The following is a 14,341-nucleotide window of genomic DNA, read 5'->3' as shown; positions in this document are numbered from 1 at the left end:
TAGAAACTGCGCATTCATATGAGGCATTCATATAAAACCAGACCCTAATCTGTTTGTCCCGTTAAAACAACTAAAAAGTTTCTACAATGGTCGTACAATGCGTAGCTTTGGAACTGCAGTGACCTCTTGTGGTCATGTTTTGCCTTGCATTGTATGTGTAAGCGTTCAAAACAAGTCTTGAGATTTTAAGACAAAGTTTTGATTGAGTAAAAATCGAAACTAATTGGGAACAATAATAATAACAATAATAATTACAGTACTTATGGAATTCAGTTGCCATATATTCAGATAATATTAGAATGATTATCATTGTTTATTTATTATTATTATTATTATTATTTTAGATAATAGGCTTGAATAAAATATTCTATATTGCAATTCAGCAAACGTCACTATCATGTGTTTTAATATTTACATTCCACTTATATATTTTTTTTTACATAATTCGTTGAAAAGATTTAAAAATATTTAGTTAAAATAAATAATGATTTTAATAAAAATAAAACAAATAACACAATATTCAGTTGTGCCACATGGCAACATTTTAATAAAAAAAAAGTATAAAAATTGTTAAATGTAGCATTAAATAAAATGTATGAAATAACGGACAGAAATATGAATTAAAGCGTTGACAAGCAAGAAGTAATATCCTTTCGGCCTTAACGCAGCCTGAGAGAAAAACATTTAAATAATTAATCATGTTTATTGCTAGAACTTTACAAAATACGTTTTATTTTTTTTTATTTTTTTTTACATTTGAATAAAATAAATAGTTGTTTTATAAAATGAATATCTCAAGAAATGTTTTGTCACTTCGAGGAAATTGACTTTTAATTTGAAAAATCAACCGGAAACACTCTTGTAGCTGGATGCATGCTTTTGAGTCTCGGCGCCTGAACACGCAGAAATTAATACTCGCCGCTTTTTAAAAATAAATTGAGATATCTGGAAGATAAAAAAAAACTCTTAAGAGATGTTTTATCACGTAAGTTCGTAATTGTTTCGATTTTACGTGTAAAAAGTACATCAGCATGCAGTGTTCCGTTTGTTTCTGTCAGTATGATGCTGTTTTGTCTCGGCTAACGTTACCTGCACACAGACTAGGATTAGAAAATATTGGATGTAATAAAGTTAAAATAGCTAAGTCTAGACATTTTGGAGATTGTGGGATATTATGTTGATGTTTTTGTTATTTGATAAGAAAATACGAATCAGTCAATGTAATTGCCAGCGTAAACAGATATACGTACATTAATGCATTAATTGCATTTACTTTTATGTGACTTGATGTCATGATATGAATTTCTCTCTCTCAAAATTTATATATTGTTGTTTTCGAAATATCCATCACAATAGATCTCTTTGGAGCATGAGATTCTCCTGCATCCACGATACTTTGGACCGAATCTTTTGAACACTGTCAAGCAGAAGCTGTTCACTGAGGTGGAGGGAACATGTACTGGGAAGTAAGTCTAAGAGAAAGTACTAGATCATGGAATATTACGAAAGATGAATCTCACATGTCTCTCTTTTGTTCCACAGGTATGGCTTTGTTATCGCAGTAACCACAATCGATAATATCGGAGCAGGTGTTATCCAGCCCGGCAGAGGTTTTGTGCTGTATCCCGTCAAATACAAAGCCATTGTGTTCCGCCCCTTTAAGGGAGAAGTTGTGGATGCTGTCGTCACACAGGTTAACAAAGTACGGTCCATCTTATTTTAGTTCTTAGTTCATGGAGAGGCTTACTTGCACAATGATATTGAATGAATATAATGTTTTTCTCTCTTTCTTTATTCCCAGGTTGGACTCTTTACAGAAATTGGCCCCATGTCTTGTTTCATTTCTCGTCATGTAAGTTGTTTATATATGTAAATATATGTGTAAACCTCAGTCGTAATTGTTTTACATCTGTGTTTTCTGTTATATCTAGTCTATTCCCTCTGAGATGGAGTTTGACCCAAACTCAAATCCTCCGTGTTATAAGACAGTCGATGAGGTAGGATTCAATAAATCAGCTTTATGAAACGCTTCATTGAGGATAATTCTTCGAGCCCTCCATTTGTTTTCTTCAACAGGACATTGTGATCCAACAAGATGATGAAATTCGACTGAAGATTGTGGGAACTCGAGTGGACAAGAATGATATTGTAAATTACTGTCACTTTGTTTATATTTAGACATTTTCAATTTGGATATAATTCTAAAGGTTATTTAATTATTCAAATACCTTTTTTTGTTTCTTTTTTATTAGTTTGCCATCGGATCTCTCATGGATGACTACCTGGGTATGTATCTCTTGTAATGAAAACATCTGTCACAGCTGTGTTTACAGTGCCATATCTTTATTGATTTATAATTTACAATAAATCTTGTACCTGTAATATCAAAAATATATCAAAACAGATTCTTTCCATTTTATTTCTAACTTATGTTGTACTATTGTCTAAAAGTTTTATTCTCATTCTTCTAGGTCTTGTGAGCTGATTCTTCTGCCAAGAATATAAGAAATATGAAACTTGATGCTGTGGGGATCCTTAATAGTTTATGTATATACTGTAATTATTTTCCCATTGATTTGAAGTTGTGTTTGTGTCTCCCCCCTTTTTATTGTTATATTTTATAGTTAGTATATCCATAGTTTTCCCATGGCAAGAGTTCAGTAGAGCATGTAGCTCTATGTGATGGAAAGGCTTTGAATTGTTTGATTTAAATCTCATCAGCTGGGGTCTTCAGATATTAAAAGATCCTGTGAGCAAAAGCAATTCTCAAGCATGTTATGGAAAGTCAAAGGTATCATTCATCATATTTTATCATCTCTTTATTTTGCAAGGTCATTTTTAAACATATTTTTCTAAATGTCAGGCAGTCTGTTCTTGAATATATTTCTCTTTTGTAATACAGCACTCCTTGTCTCCGTCTGGTTTTCTTGTTTAAGTTATTGCTTGTTCTGTGATTAATACACACTGCAGTGAGCATTGCTGATTTTTGTAAATATTTTGATATCGGTACCCCACTCTGAACGATATTATTGCAACAGCTTTGAAGGGAACATTTTTGTAATTCAAACTTTCTTTCATGATAGTCACACAGTGGCTGCCTACTGAAATATTTAAAGGAATAGTTCACCCCATTAAATTAATAAAATAATATTTACTTACCCTCAGGCTTTTCAAGATGAATGTTTTTTCTTGGAAACAGAATTTGGATAAATTTAGCATTACACTTGCTCTCCAGTGGATCCAAGAGCAATCACCAAGATGCCTAATGAGTAAGTCATAGGCTGCTTTGAGTCTGAATATAAACTGGTCCTCTGGGAAGGCCTTTATAAATATCAGAGCAGCTGCATTTACTTCCCTTAAAAAGGACATTTACAGGCTTGTAAGGAGTTGCATAGTGTCTATGCCAAGATCAACTTTTTTTTTCATGTTTTGATTTTATTAGAAAATTTGAAGGATTATATTATTTTTTACAGGCTCATGTGATATGGCTATGCTCTTATTAAAATGAAAAAGTAATTAAATCGGCCAAATATGTTTAATATATATATATATTTTAATTCTAATCAGAATGGTAGGATATAGTCCTACCTATTAGATGATTTTTCACTTTTATAAAAATAACTTTGCATTTTATTTCCTTACTTCTCGGATTGGAATACTATGCAGTGAATAAGCTTTATAAACAAAACGTAGAATGAAAATATTCTATTCATTCATTCATTCATCCATCTATTAATTCTATTTATTCCAAAATGAGACTTCTGCCTGAATATCAAAAACTATAACGATGTTCCCTAAAAAAAAAAAAAATGGTAATTTATAGTTTATAATTTTTAAACAAGTTAAAAATGAGTATATATTTCACAAAAGGTGTTACCAAAAAGGATCAAGAAAATTACAACTCATAATACATTCTAAAGAAATGCACAACGTGTCTTTCTTTTTTTAAGCTTCTTGCGTAATTCAAAAGAGATCCATATAATTTAATTTGGTTTATAAATATCTTTAAAATATTGCTTATATTTAGTTCATTTTCTCACAAGATTCAGACACTTTTCAAACAAAATAAAAAATGTATAAAGAAGAAGAAGAAGAAAAAAAACACGTCCAGCTCTCACTTTTACGGCTTTATTACGAGTTATTTCTGCGACAGGCCTGGCCTATACGTCAGCACCGCGCGACCCGTTCCTCCTTTCTCTCGTCCTGAAGATGGCGGCAGGGGTGAGTAAGATGGGAGAAAACCCTCAGATGCCTTATATCAGCACATCTCCATCCACAATCACCTCATTATCACGGCAATCCGTGTATCTTTGTACGCGCTTGTTGAGCCGTATTGTTTTAAAGCCTCTATGGAAGCTGTTATGATGATTATTTTTGCTGTAGCTATTCCCCACACCCCTTTATAAGGTGGTCAGAGTGATGACGGACATAGTGCCACGTTTCTCTTTCTTCCCCGTCCGCGCCTTTAACTCTCCGCTTTAAACATTGTTTAGATGCCAGAGTGTCATGTAATGTGCAGTTTCACATTAAATGCACGAAAGCGAAGCGCGTGTATCAGCAGCGCGAGATGGTAGAAAAGCATAGCGAGCTGAGAAGCATTCATTGTGCGGCCGTCAAGGAAAAAAAAAATACATTTTTAAACTATTGACATCCAGTTCTGAAATCTAATGTTGATGTCAAACAGTTTTAGAGATTTAAAAGTCTTAATCTGAGGTTTCAAAACTTAACAGTACGAGATGATTTACGAATAAATGTACTGAAACATTCAATGTTAGCTGTATATTTGTTTAACAAAACGTAAGGTAATTTATTTCAGGTAAAGTGCTGTGTAATGCTCTGAGAGTGGTCATAATGAAGGTACAGATTTGTTACGGATGACTAGCAGCATCAGTTTCAGCAGTGTGATCTCAAAGCTTTTGTTTCTGCAGACTCTCTACACATACCCAGAGAACTGGAGGGCCTTCAAGGCTCAGATCGCTGCCCAGTACAGCGGGGCTCGTCTGAAGATTGCCAGTGCCTCCCCTGCCTTCACCTTTGGGCAGACGAACCGATCCCCTGCTTTCCTCAGCAACTTTCCCTTGGGCAAGGTTAGTATTCTCCTGCCTTTATTTTTTTTTATTGCACACGTGTTTTTGATGTAGAATGAATGAGTTAATGCTGTTCCTGTCTATTTAGGTTCCTGCTTACCAGGGTGATGATGGCTTCTGTCTGTTTGAGAGCAATGCCATTGCTCACTTCTGTAAGTATGCTTTATATGGCTTTTTTTGTACTTGGCCACTTCATGCATTTCATTTGATTGGATAGCGATTTGTTAAAAGGCCTCCGTTTGCACTTACACAGAAATTTTTATCCTCAAATGAATATAAAACCATACATTTCATAGCTCCTCTGATTTCAAAATCAAAGGCTGTAATAGAGAGCGTGCGTTCAGCTGTTTTGATGAAGACTGTGTGTTGAGCATTGGGATGCGATACTGAATATTAAGTTTTCCTAAACTGATCATAAATTCTATTGTTTTTAAATGAGGGTGTATAAAGACAGAAACTGATGTGAAAATCTTCTGTATGCCGACTGTAATGCATGCATTTGTAACTCGTATACCAGGAATTCAAATAGCTCATTGTCTTTTATTAGAAGTGTAAATATAGAAAGGCAGTCAAAATATGCATTTATTTGTTGGAAAATTAGCAACATTATTACTGCCATTTATTAATTGCATTTTTATGAAGCAAAATTTGCTGATAATTGCTTGCGCGCATGATTTGCAGAAATCAGCCAACGCCTACCACATGTTTTCAGAGAACGTGTTTTATAATAATTTATGATCCATAAATATTTGTTTTATAGGCGTTAATGCACTTATAAATATTGCATTTGAATTTAATATGACCTGCAGTTTTCCTTTTTGTGTGTGCATTGATTTTTTTATTTTATCAACCGTTATATGTTAACATTTTAAATGAGGTCTCGGGTCCTTTTCCCGATTAGAGGAAATCCCTGAAGTGGCCAAGTGCAAAGAGATGTATATATGAACTATGGTGATGCTTTTAAAAAACGTTTAGTGTTTTATTGCACACAATTATTGCTGCTGTTTCCTCCTGACAGTGAGCAATGATGCCCTTCGTGGCAGCACGCCCCAGGCCAGTGCCCAGGTGCTGCAGTGGGTCAGTTTTGCTGACTCTGAGATCATCCCTCCAGCTAGTGCCTGGGTGTTCCCCACCTTGGGCATCATGCAGTTCAACAAACAGGTTAGCTTTGAATATATTTATGTAATGGGTTCATCTGTCAAGAGTTGTTTTTTTGTAAGTCTGCATGCTGTCTTGTTTGTAGGCCACAGAACAGGCTAAGGAAGAGGTGAAACGTGTCCTCGCTGTCCTCAATCAGCATTTAAACACCCGCACTTTCCTGGTTGGGGAGAGAGTCAGTCTGGCTGACATCACTGTTGTCTGCTCTCTGCTCTGGCTTTACAAACAGGTGAGTCTGCAGGGGGCTATGAACCTGAGCGGTGACCAGGTTGTATTAATTGGGGATGTGGATTCACAAAATAGGCCCATGTATATCTGATCTTGTCATAGTACACCTGAAACCAGTTTTATAAAAGCTTTAGGCTAGTTTTAAGTTCTTTTTTTTTTTTTTTTTTTTTGAGACTGTACATAATTATCTAAAATTTTTGTATTATGTAGATTAGTCTGATTACCCCATTGATAATTGTATGTAAATAAAACAGTCTTAACACAGTCTAAGTTTATGCAGCTGGCCTCTGATATTAGTGATTTTTCATTTTTAGAATATATTTATTGAAAATTTAAAGGGACAGTTCACCCAAAAATGAAAATGGTCATTACTTGCCTCATTTCATTCCAAATCTGTAAGACCGTCTTTTATCTTTGGAACACAAATTAAGATATTTTTGATGCATTCCAAGAACTTTCTGAGCCTCCCATAGACAGCAAGGATCCCAACATGATCAAGAAACTTAGTAAGGTCACTGGTAAAAGAATTCTTGTTGACATCAGAATATAATTTGTACGCAAAGAAAACTTTTTTTTTTTATGGGTGATGGAGTTATTATGCAAATTCGGAGACAAATTATTGAAGTTGTTTTCTTTGAGCTCAAAAGGTATTCTCGTGGCTTCATAGAATTACAGTTGAACCACCATTGTCACATGTTGGGCTCTATAAAATCTGTTTTATTTTTACCTAAATTACATAAAGTACAAATTTTAATTTATTTAATCAGTTAAAAATTTTCAGGACTACCTTTACAGGTCTGTGTATGTGATATGGTGCTAGTTTTACTCATGAAGTGACTCTCAGTGCAGTTCTGGAGATGTTGTTCATGTGTTTACGTCCTCAATTTCCGTGAGCGTCGTGTGCTTTACTATTTGAGTGGTAAACAAGACCACATATCTGCACCATTCATTAACAGAGACGTGCAGAACATGCAGGATTCATATTTAAATCAACTTTTGCGGCTTAATATTTAAAAATACTATTGATGCATGTCATGATTTGATTTTAGTTTTGTGATCTGTTTGATTAATTCAAAATATGACATTCTGTGACTTTCCGCATTAAACTGTAAATTGTTTCTATGACTGGATTCATCCATGTTTTCCGCGTCGTGGAAATCATAGGGCCCTACACATGGATTAATTTAATGATGTCCTCATGTTTCTGAGCCTTGATCGTGTTGGGATCCTTGCTGTCCATGTGAGGCTCAGAGAACTCTCCGAATTCATAAAAAATATCTTAATTTGTGTTCTGAAGATGAACGAAGATCTTATAGGTTTGGAACGACATGAGGGTGAGTAATGACACAATTTTCATTATTGGGTGAACTAACCCTTTAAAAATGTTTTTTTTTCCATTTAAGCTTACTGAAGAGGCATGAAGATTTGATTTTAAATGGTGTTGTCCTGTTATGAAGTTAAATTTTTTTTTTAAGGCAATAGTGTGTCTTAATAGTTTTTTGTGAATGTCATTTGTTCGTCACTCATTGGCTTGTTGAACCGCTTTAATTTTCATTCATATGTTTATTTGGTCCTCAGTAATCTATACAGGTTTGCTGTTTGCTGATGTCATATTGTGTCTTTTTGTCTTGTAGGTTCTTGAGCCTGCTTTCCGTCAGCCCTACCCCAATGTCACCCGCTGGTTTTTGACCTGTGTCAACCAGCCTCAGTTTAAGGCTGTTTTGGGCGAGGTCAAGCTCTGTGAGAAAATGGCTCAGTTTGACGGTATGTTTCTCAAATCTCCTTGTGGTGTAGTCTTTGCATTTCAGCTTGAGCTTGAATTAAAGAGGGCAGAAAATCATCTGGTATCAGGGTTAACAGCACCAATGATGTTTTCTAAATCCATAATACATGGGTCTTCCTAAAATTGTGACACAGCCTGAATAATGTTCTGCAGTTATTCACAGTATAAGTAAAATATTAATAAACCCTATAAAATTGTATAATTGTGTACATTCTAAAAGCAACTTAGAAATGCATTTAGATTATTATCTTGCTTTTCCCTGTTACCCAGAAAAAAAACACTCATTTAAAATGTAGGCTTTTATTTTTTGTATAGGCTTTACATGAGTTATCTTATCAGTATTTGTAGTGCAACAGTCATGTCATATCCCTCTATCCTCAATGTTTTTTCTTTGAGGGCTTTTTTCTCACGTTTTAACAAAGATTGCGTGATATTGAAGCCAGTAGACCCTTAAGCAAAATTAACCTGAAGCTCTACACACTGCTTTATTTAGGGAGAAGTTGAAGTGTGCATAGAAATGTGGTTTAATGGGTTTTTTTTGGCTTCAGAGAAGATAAAAACTTGCATAATGAAGCTCAAATAATATGCCTCATGTCTTCTAGAAGCATGAATAATAGGGCATTTTAATATCTTTCTCTTCATGAGTGTAAGTGTGCTTTTATTTAACATCGTCGTTTCCTTAGCTAAGAAGTTTGCTGAGATGCAGCCGAAGAAGGAGGCTCCTGCCAAGAAGGAGAAAGCTGGTAAGGAAGGAGGCAAGCAGCAGCAACCGCAGCAGGAGAAAAAAGAGAAGAAAAAGGAGGAAAAGAAAGCCGCCCCTGCTGAGGAGGAGATGGATGAATGCGAGGCTGCATTGGCTTCTGAGCCGAAAGCCAAGGACCCATATGCTCACCTTCCTAAAAGGTACTTTTGACACCTTCACTTTAGAAATAGCTGCTTTCTGAGAGTTTATTTGTGCTCTAATCAGTCTGCCTTTGTGCTCTTGTCACTAGTTCTTTTGTCATGGATGAGTTCAAGAGAAAATACTCCAATGAGGACACCCTGACCGTGGCGTTGCCTTACTTCTGGGATCACTTTGATCGCGAGGGCTTCTCCATCTGGTATGCCGAGTACCGCTTCCCTGAAGAGCTGACCATGTCCTTCATGAGCTGTAATCTTATCACTGGTACGGTCGAGTCACATTGACTTCTTGATTTCATTTTGTTTTATGTATCTCTCTCTAAACAAAGTGACAGAAGCGTTCTTACTTGTTCTCCCAAGTTTGTTCTTTTCAGTTCAGCATGAACTAGTTGCGCAAGAGTGTAGCATTGCATAGTTTTTTCCCCACAGTATTCAAGTACACTCTTGCTCTTTTTCTCAGGAATGTTCCAGCGACTCGACAAACTGCGTAAAAATGCCTTCGCCAGTGTCATCCTCTTCGGCGCGAACAATGACAGCTGCATCTCTGGAATCTGGGTCTTCAGAGGCCAGGAGCTTGCATTTACTGTGAGTGATTTACATGCATCCATAACCATGTATTTTGTCGCTGTATGTTTATAGATAGACTCGGGGGCAATCATCTTATATAAAATGTAAGATAAGATATTGCAACAGCTGCAGATGTCAGATTGTGTAGTGTTTCCCAATCAGTAGGACTTGTTCCTTTTCTTCAACAACAACCCAAAAGTGTTACTGGTTTGCTTTTAAAACCAAAGCTTCCTTTCCCTTTGAGACACCTGAGCTTTTGTTTCACAGGCTTTGACAGTCCCACAGGTGATTTTGTATCTGGTTTTGTGAAAAGTTTTACTATCCACATTGTTAACACTTAATTTTTTCAGAATGAACTGAATGTTAAAATCAAAGAAATTCACTATTCATAATTGAAAACTGTCATTATTTTATAGTTTTATTGATGCAAAATCCGTTAATGTGTTTTAAAAAATATATAAATTCAATGCATCACATTGATGAGATCAGGTTTTACAACTGCCAGCCAGATTAGAAGCTTTTATTCCAAGGCGCATGTTGAAAACTGAACTCCAGTGCCTTGCATCATATTTGGGCAAAGCACAGAGTAAGTGGAACATTAGCTGCTTTGAGTTTTGGCCAAAAGTGACCAAATAATCTTTCCATCTCAACACAGCTGCAGTGATCTCACGGAGTAAACAACCTCAATATCTGAAGTCTTTCACATAATCTAGTGTTGGTAAATAAAAACCAGCACACCGCTGAAGCATATGTTCTCCGAGGAGGAAAACATTCCCTGTATCTTTTGTTGATGATGATTCCAATCAAAGGAGCCAATCTGAACGCATTCCTCTGACCATAAAAAAAAATCACCATCAAAATTTAAATAAAGGACGTGTATTACTGTTTTGTGGTTAACATTGGGATTGTTTGGTTGCCAGACGGCGCCCTTAATGTCCAGTATGAAATATGGAAGCTGAAGCAAATCTAGTAGATTCACTGTTCGTAATAACTGCACCATGGGATAATCAGGCTAATTGACTGCTTTGGATTTGTCTGTTCATTTGCAAATGTGCTTCATTCAGTCTTGTGCAGTTACATCAAGTAGATGGTGAACTGTGTATATTTTGATATGGTTAGTTTGCTTGTTTTTATTAAAAGTTGACCGAGCAAATCAGTTGTCTTCAGCATGCAACCACAAACAAAATGTAACATTTCAAGTATAACTGGCATTGTTTCAAATAAAATTGTTGAGCAGGTTTTTTTTTTTTTTCAGCAAAAATGATTTAATGTTGTTTTTTTTTTTTTTTTTTTTCGTCTCTTTTACAGCTGAGTGAGGATTGGCAGATCGACTACGAGTCCTACACTTGGCGCAAGCTGGATGTGGACAGTGAGGAGTGCAAGACCATGGTGAAGGAGTACTTTGCATGGGAGGGGGAATTCAAGCATGTAGGCAAATCTTTCAACCAGGGCAAGATCTTCAAGTGAGAACATCTTGCACCTAGTATTTATCATCAATCAATGGACATGAAAATTGTTTGCGAATCCCATGTAAAGGCTTTGAGCTGTGTCTGAACGGAAGACTTGAGTTGAGAAAAATAAAACGTTTTTTTTTTCCACAACTCCACTTGTGTTGGTTTATTTGTGAGGAGTGTTTATATAAGAGACGATTCTGGTGTTGCTTTTACTCGCAAATCTTGTTTTTCTCAAATGCTTAAGCGTATTTCACTTCACTAGCAGTTATAAAATGTTTTATAAATGGTTTATGGTGTGATTTTGCAAGCTTTGAACAAGGTTGAAAGTATAAAACGTGCTTTTAATTTGGTAGCGCTGGTTTTAATGTTCTCGGAAAGTCTTTTTCCACACTGCGTGATGCTCTCCTGGGATCTGAGATTGAGAAAGCTTATACATTTTGATGCTCTCCTTGAATCTGGAAGTCATTGAAACTCTGGAAACAAAATGGCTTCTCAGCCATTTAATTAAGAGAATGTTTGCCTATTTGGACTTCTGCATTTGGGAACAAAAATGGAAAGATTGCTAAAAACCACCAGAGGGCGCCTCAGGTCACGTATCGCATTTGATTTGATGCCCTAATAGGGACCTAACAAAGCCTGTGGAATGTTAAGCATAATTTTATTATACTTTAGATAGGCTTTTTTCGTCTCTCTCTCTCTCTCTGAGATGTATCTAAAATACAAGTTTTAGCATTCTGCACCCTGAACTCTATGCAAAATACTTGGCATATTTAATTCCATTTCAGAGTTATGTGAACTTTCATGTATTTAATTATCAGTGCTTGAAAGTACATTACATTTAAAGTCTTCGGGACATATAAAATCTGGCTCTTTACCACGGGTATTTATTTGCAAGCATCTATTGCCATAGGCTAGACTTTGTTGCGAAATTGCTGTAACTAAGGAAAATGATTGCGAGCATAAGCTGTTCAAACATGTCTATATGTTCTAATGCACCACTAGAATTGCAGTTTTTCTTTTTCTTGTGACAGGATGTGAAATTACTCATTCGCTATTGTCCTTGCACACACTTCTGTTGGCATAGAAGTATGCTGGGTTGTCATGTTAGTTGACACACCTGAAGTAAGACTGTATAAACTTCAGAAGAAAAAAAAAAAGAGCCACACCTTACCCATGGGTGTAACTGGTAACTTATCCTTTTATTTAGTTTCCAACGCTTCAGTGATTTCATGTGCTTGAATCTGGTAACTAATCCTCTGTATTTCATATTTGAAAAAGGGAAGGAAAACAAGCTTGATCCGTGTGGGAGAGGTAAATAACATGGCCTGAAATTTGCTGTAGGTACATTAAACACACACATGGGGGAGCAACGTAATCATATCTAAGAGAGATTGATTGGTCTTAAGTAAATATTTCAGCAAGTAGGTCTACTCTGAATACAAAAGATGTGATCACTTTAGTGCTGAAGAGTTGGAGTGATAAAATTCTTCAGGAGTGGTTCATCTGCTCAATGGGGAGCACTCACTCACTCCGGGTGTGGCCTCGGCTCAAGCACAGCTGAATGCACTGCCCTCACTTAACCTTGTACAACTAGGAGTGTGTTAGCAGGACGTTGTCACACACTCATCGCTGATCCTATTGCATGCCTTTGAAGAGTACAGACATTGATTTCACCCACATGTTCTCAGATAAAAGCAGTTCTGTGGACATTTTGTATCTTGTGATGGATGCCTGATATTGCAACTCCCTGGAGTGTTTTGTTTTAAGCTGCATATATAGTTGCATATATAGTATCCACTGCCCATTCATTTTACAGACATTTGTAAAATCCTATAACACAATGCAATGAATTTAAAATGTAGGTAAAAAAACCTGTTAAAAATACATATTGTAAATATTGTTTAGGCTTTTTAGTATGAGTTAACTGAATTAGTTAACATGAAATAACAATGGAAAATACTTGTAAAGCATTTATTAATGTTAATTTTCAAAATACATGATAACATTTAAAAGTTGTATTAAATAGTATTTATATATATATATATATATATATATATATATATATATATATATATATATATATAAGGTTTTCTTTGAAATCTTTCATATACTAACCTGAAGGAAACACGCTTGTGTTAAGTAATCTTTTTTGGATATGATTTTTATCGGGGGTTTTTTTGTATTATATTTTTGTAAAATGCTTTTTATTTTATTTATTTTTATTCATTTATGCTGCCCTTTTGGCCAGGACTTCCTGGAAGAAGAAGTTTTATATCTTGATCAGACTAAAAAAGGCTTTTTTTTTTAAAAAATAATGAATCAGCGCTAACACGAACAGTTCTATTTGACTCATGTTAAAGTGTATATCAAAATATACATTTTAAATATATTTTAAAATGTGATTTATTCCTGGTGCAAAGCGGATTTTTCAGACTATAGTGTCATATGATCCTAATTTGCTGGTCAAGAAGCATATTAATATTTAAAACAACTATGCTTATGCAAATACTTTTATGAAAATTATTTGTTGTTTTGTTTCTTTAGAATTCTTTGTTGAACAGAACAGCACTGATCCTAAATGTAAACCTTCTGTAACATTACTGTCACTTTTGGTAAATTTAATGTGTCCTTGCTGAATAGGAGTATTAATCTAAAAACGATATTCTTTTTCATTATGATCACCTAGATCTTTATTTGTAAACCTTTAATTCTGTCTTTTCAATAAATTCAAGTCTTACAAGTGAAAATAGGATCCGTGTTAGGAAACACGCAGAAACATGAGAGTGGGGAACTGGAATGTTTGCCAGAAAACCTCCTCTTCCTTTGTATTGGTTGAGAGTTTCTGGAGTCTGAAGGGTCAAACTAAACCAGATTGAAGAACAATACGTGCTGTAATGCCAACAGCAACTGCCAGCTCCCCCTAAAGTTCCCCAGCGCTGTTGCTCCCTCCCCGGCTCTCACAACTCCTTCCGGATTGATTTTATTAGGCTACACCAAGTACATGTGACAGAATGCTACAGAAACCAAGAGGCACCCAAGGTCTTATTGTGCATCAAAAAAAAAAAAGCTTGGTATGCCGCTGTTTCACACATCTGGAACGAGTGAGGTCTAGCAGCGGTTAGGAAAGCAAACCGAGAAACACTCAGCCAGTGTTTGCAGAGTTT

General features: G+C 35.6%; 2 protein-coding genes across 2 annotated transcripts; both read left to right on the top strand.

Annotated features, from left to right (window-relative positions):
• The first annotated feature begins 853 nt into the window (after nucleotides 1-853).
• On the top strand, nucleotides 854-3,159 carry LOC113114247 (DNA-directed RNA polymerase II subunit RPB7). The gene is made up of 8 exons (XM_026281113.1): nucleotides 854-985; nucleotides 1,357-1,466; nucleotides 1,543-1,702; nucleotides 1,802-1,852; nucleotides 1,932-1,997; nucleotides 2,077-2,148; nucleotides 2,253-2,286; nucleotides 2,472-3,159. The coding sequence occupies exons 1-8, from the start codon at nucleotides 974-976 to the stop codon at nucleotides 2,483-2,485; spliced, it is 519 nt and encodes a 172-aa protein (XP_026136898.1). The 5' UTR covers nucleotides 854-973; the 3' UTR covers nucleotides 2,486-3,159.
• A 1,026-nt stretch (nucleotides 3,160-4,185) lies between these two features.
• LOC113114246 (elongation factor 1-gamma-like) lies at nucleotides 4,186-11,324 on the top strand. Its single transcript, XM_026281112.1, has 10 exons — nucleotides 4,186-4,221; nucleotides 4,929-5,087; nucleotides 5,176-5,239; nucleotides 6,106-6,248; nucleotides 6,331-6,474; nucleotides 8,108-8,237; nucleotides 8,940-9,159; nucleotides 9,249-9,421; nucleotides 9,617-9,741; nucleotides 11,032-11,324. Exons 1-10 carry the CDS (start codon nucleotides 4,210-4,212, stop codon nucleotides 11,188-11,190), a joined length of 1,329 nt encoding a protein of 442 aa, XP_026136897.1. The 5' UTR covers nucleotides 4,186-4,209; the 3' UTR covers nucleotides 11,191-11,324.
• Nucleotides 11,325-14,341: the final 3,017 nt, after the last annotated feature.

Source organism: Carassius auratus, chromosome 14, assembly GCF_003368295.1.
Source record: "Carassius auratus strain Wakin chromosome 14, ASM336829v1, whole genome shotgun sequence".
NCBI classification, from domain to species: Eukaryota; Metazoa; Chordata; class Actinopteri; order Cypriniformes; family Cyprinidae; genus Carassius; species Carassius auratus.
The sequence above is the reverse complement of the archived record's forward strand: the minus strand, read 5'-3'. Positions and strand labels throughout refer to the sequence as shown.

Coding starts and splice junctions, on each gene's coding strand:
- LOC113114247 (XM_026281113.1), top strand. Junction 1,853..1,931: donor CTTGTTTCATTTCTCGTCAT/GTAAGTTGTTTA, acceptor TGTTATATCTAG/TCTATTCCCTCTGAGATGGA. Junction 1,998..2,076: donor GTTATAAGACAGTCGATGAG/GTAGGATTCAAT, acceptor TTTCTTCAACAG/GACATTGTGATCCAACAAGA.
- LOC113114246 (XM_026281112.1), top strand. Junction 5,088..5,175: donor GCAACTTTCCCTTGGGCAAG/GTTAGTATTCTC, acceptor CTGTCTATTTAG/GTTCCTGCTTACCAGGGTGA. Junction 9,422..9,616: donor GAGCTGTAATCTTATCACTG/GTACGGTCGAGT, acceptor TCTTTTTCTCAG/GAATGTTCCAGCGACTCGAC.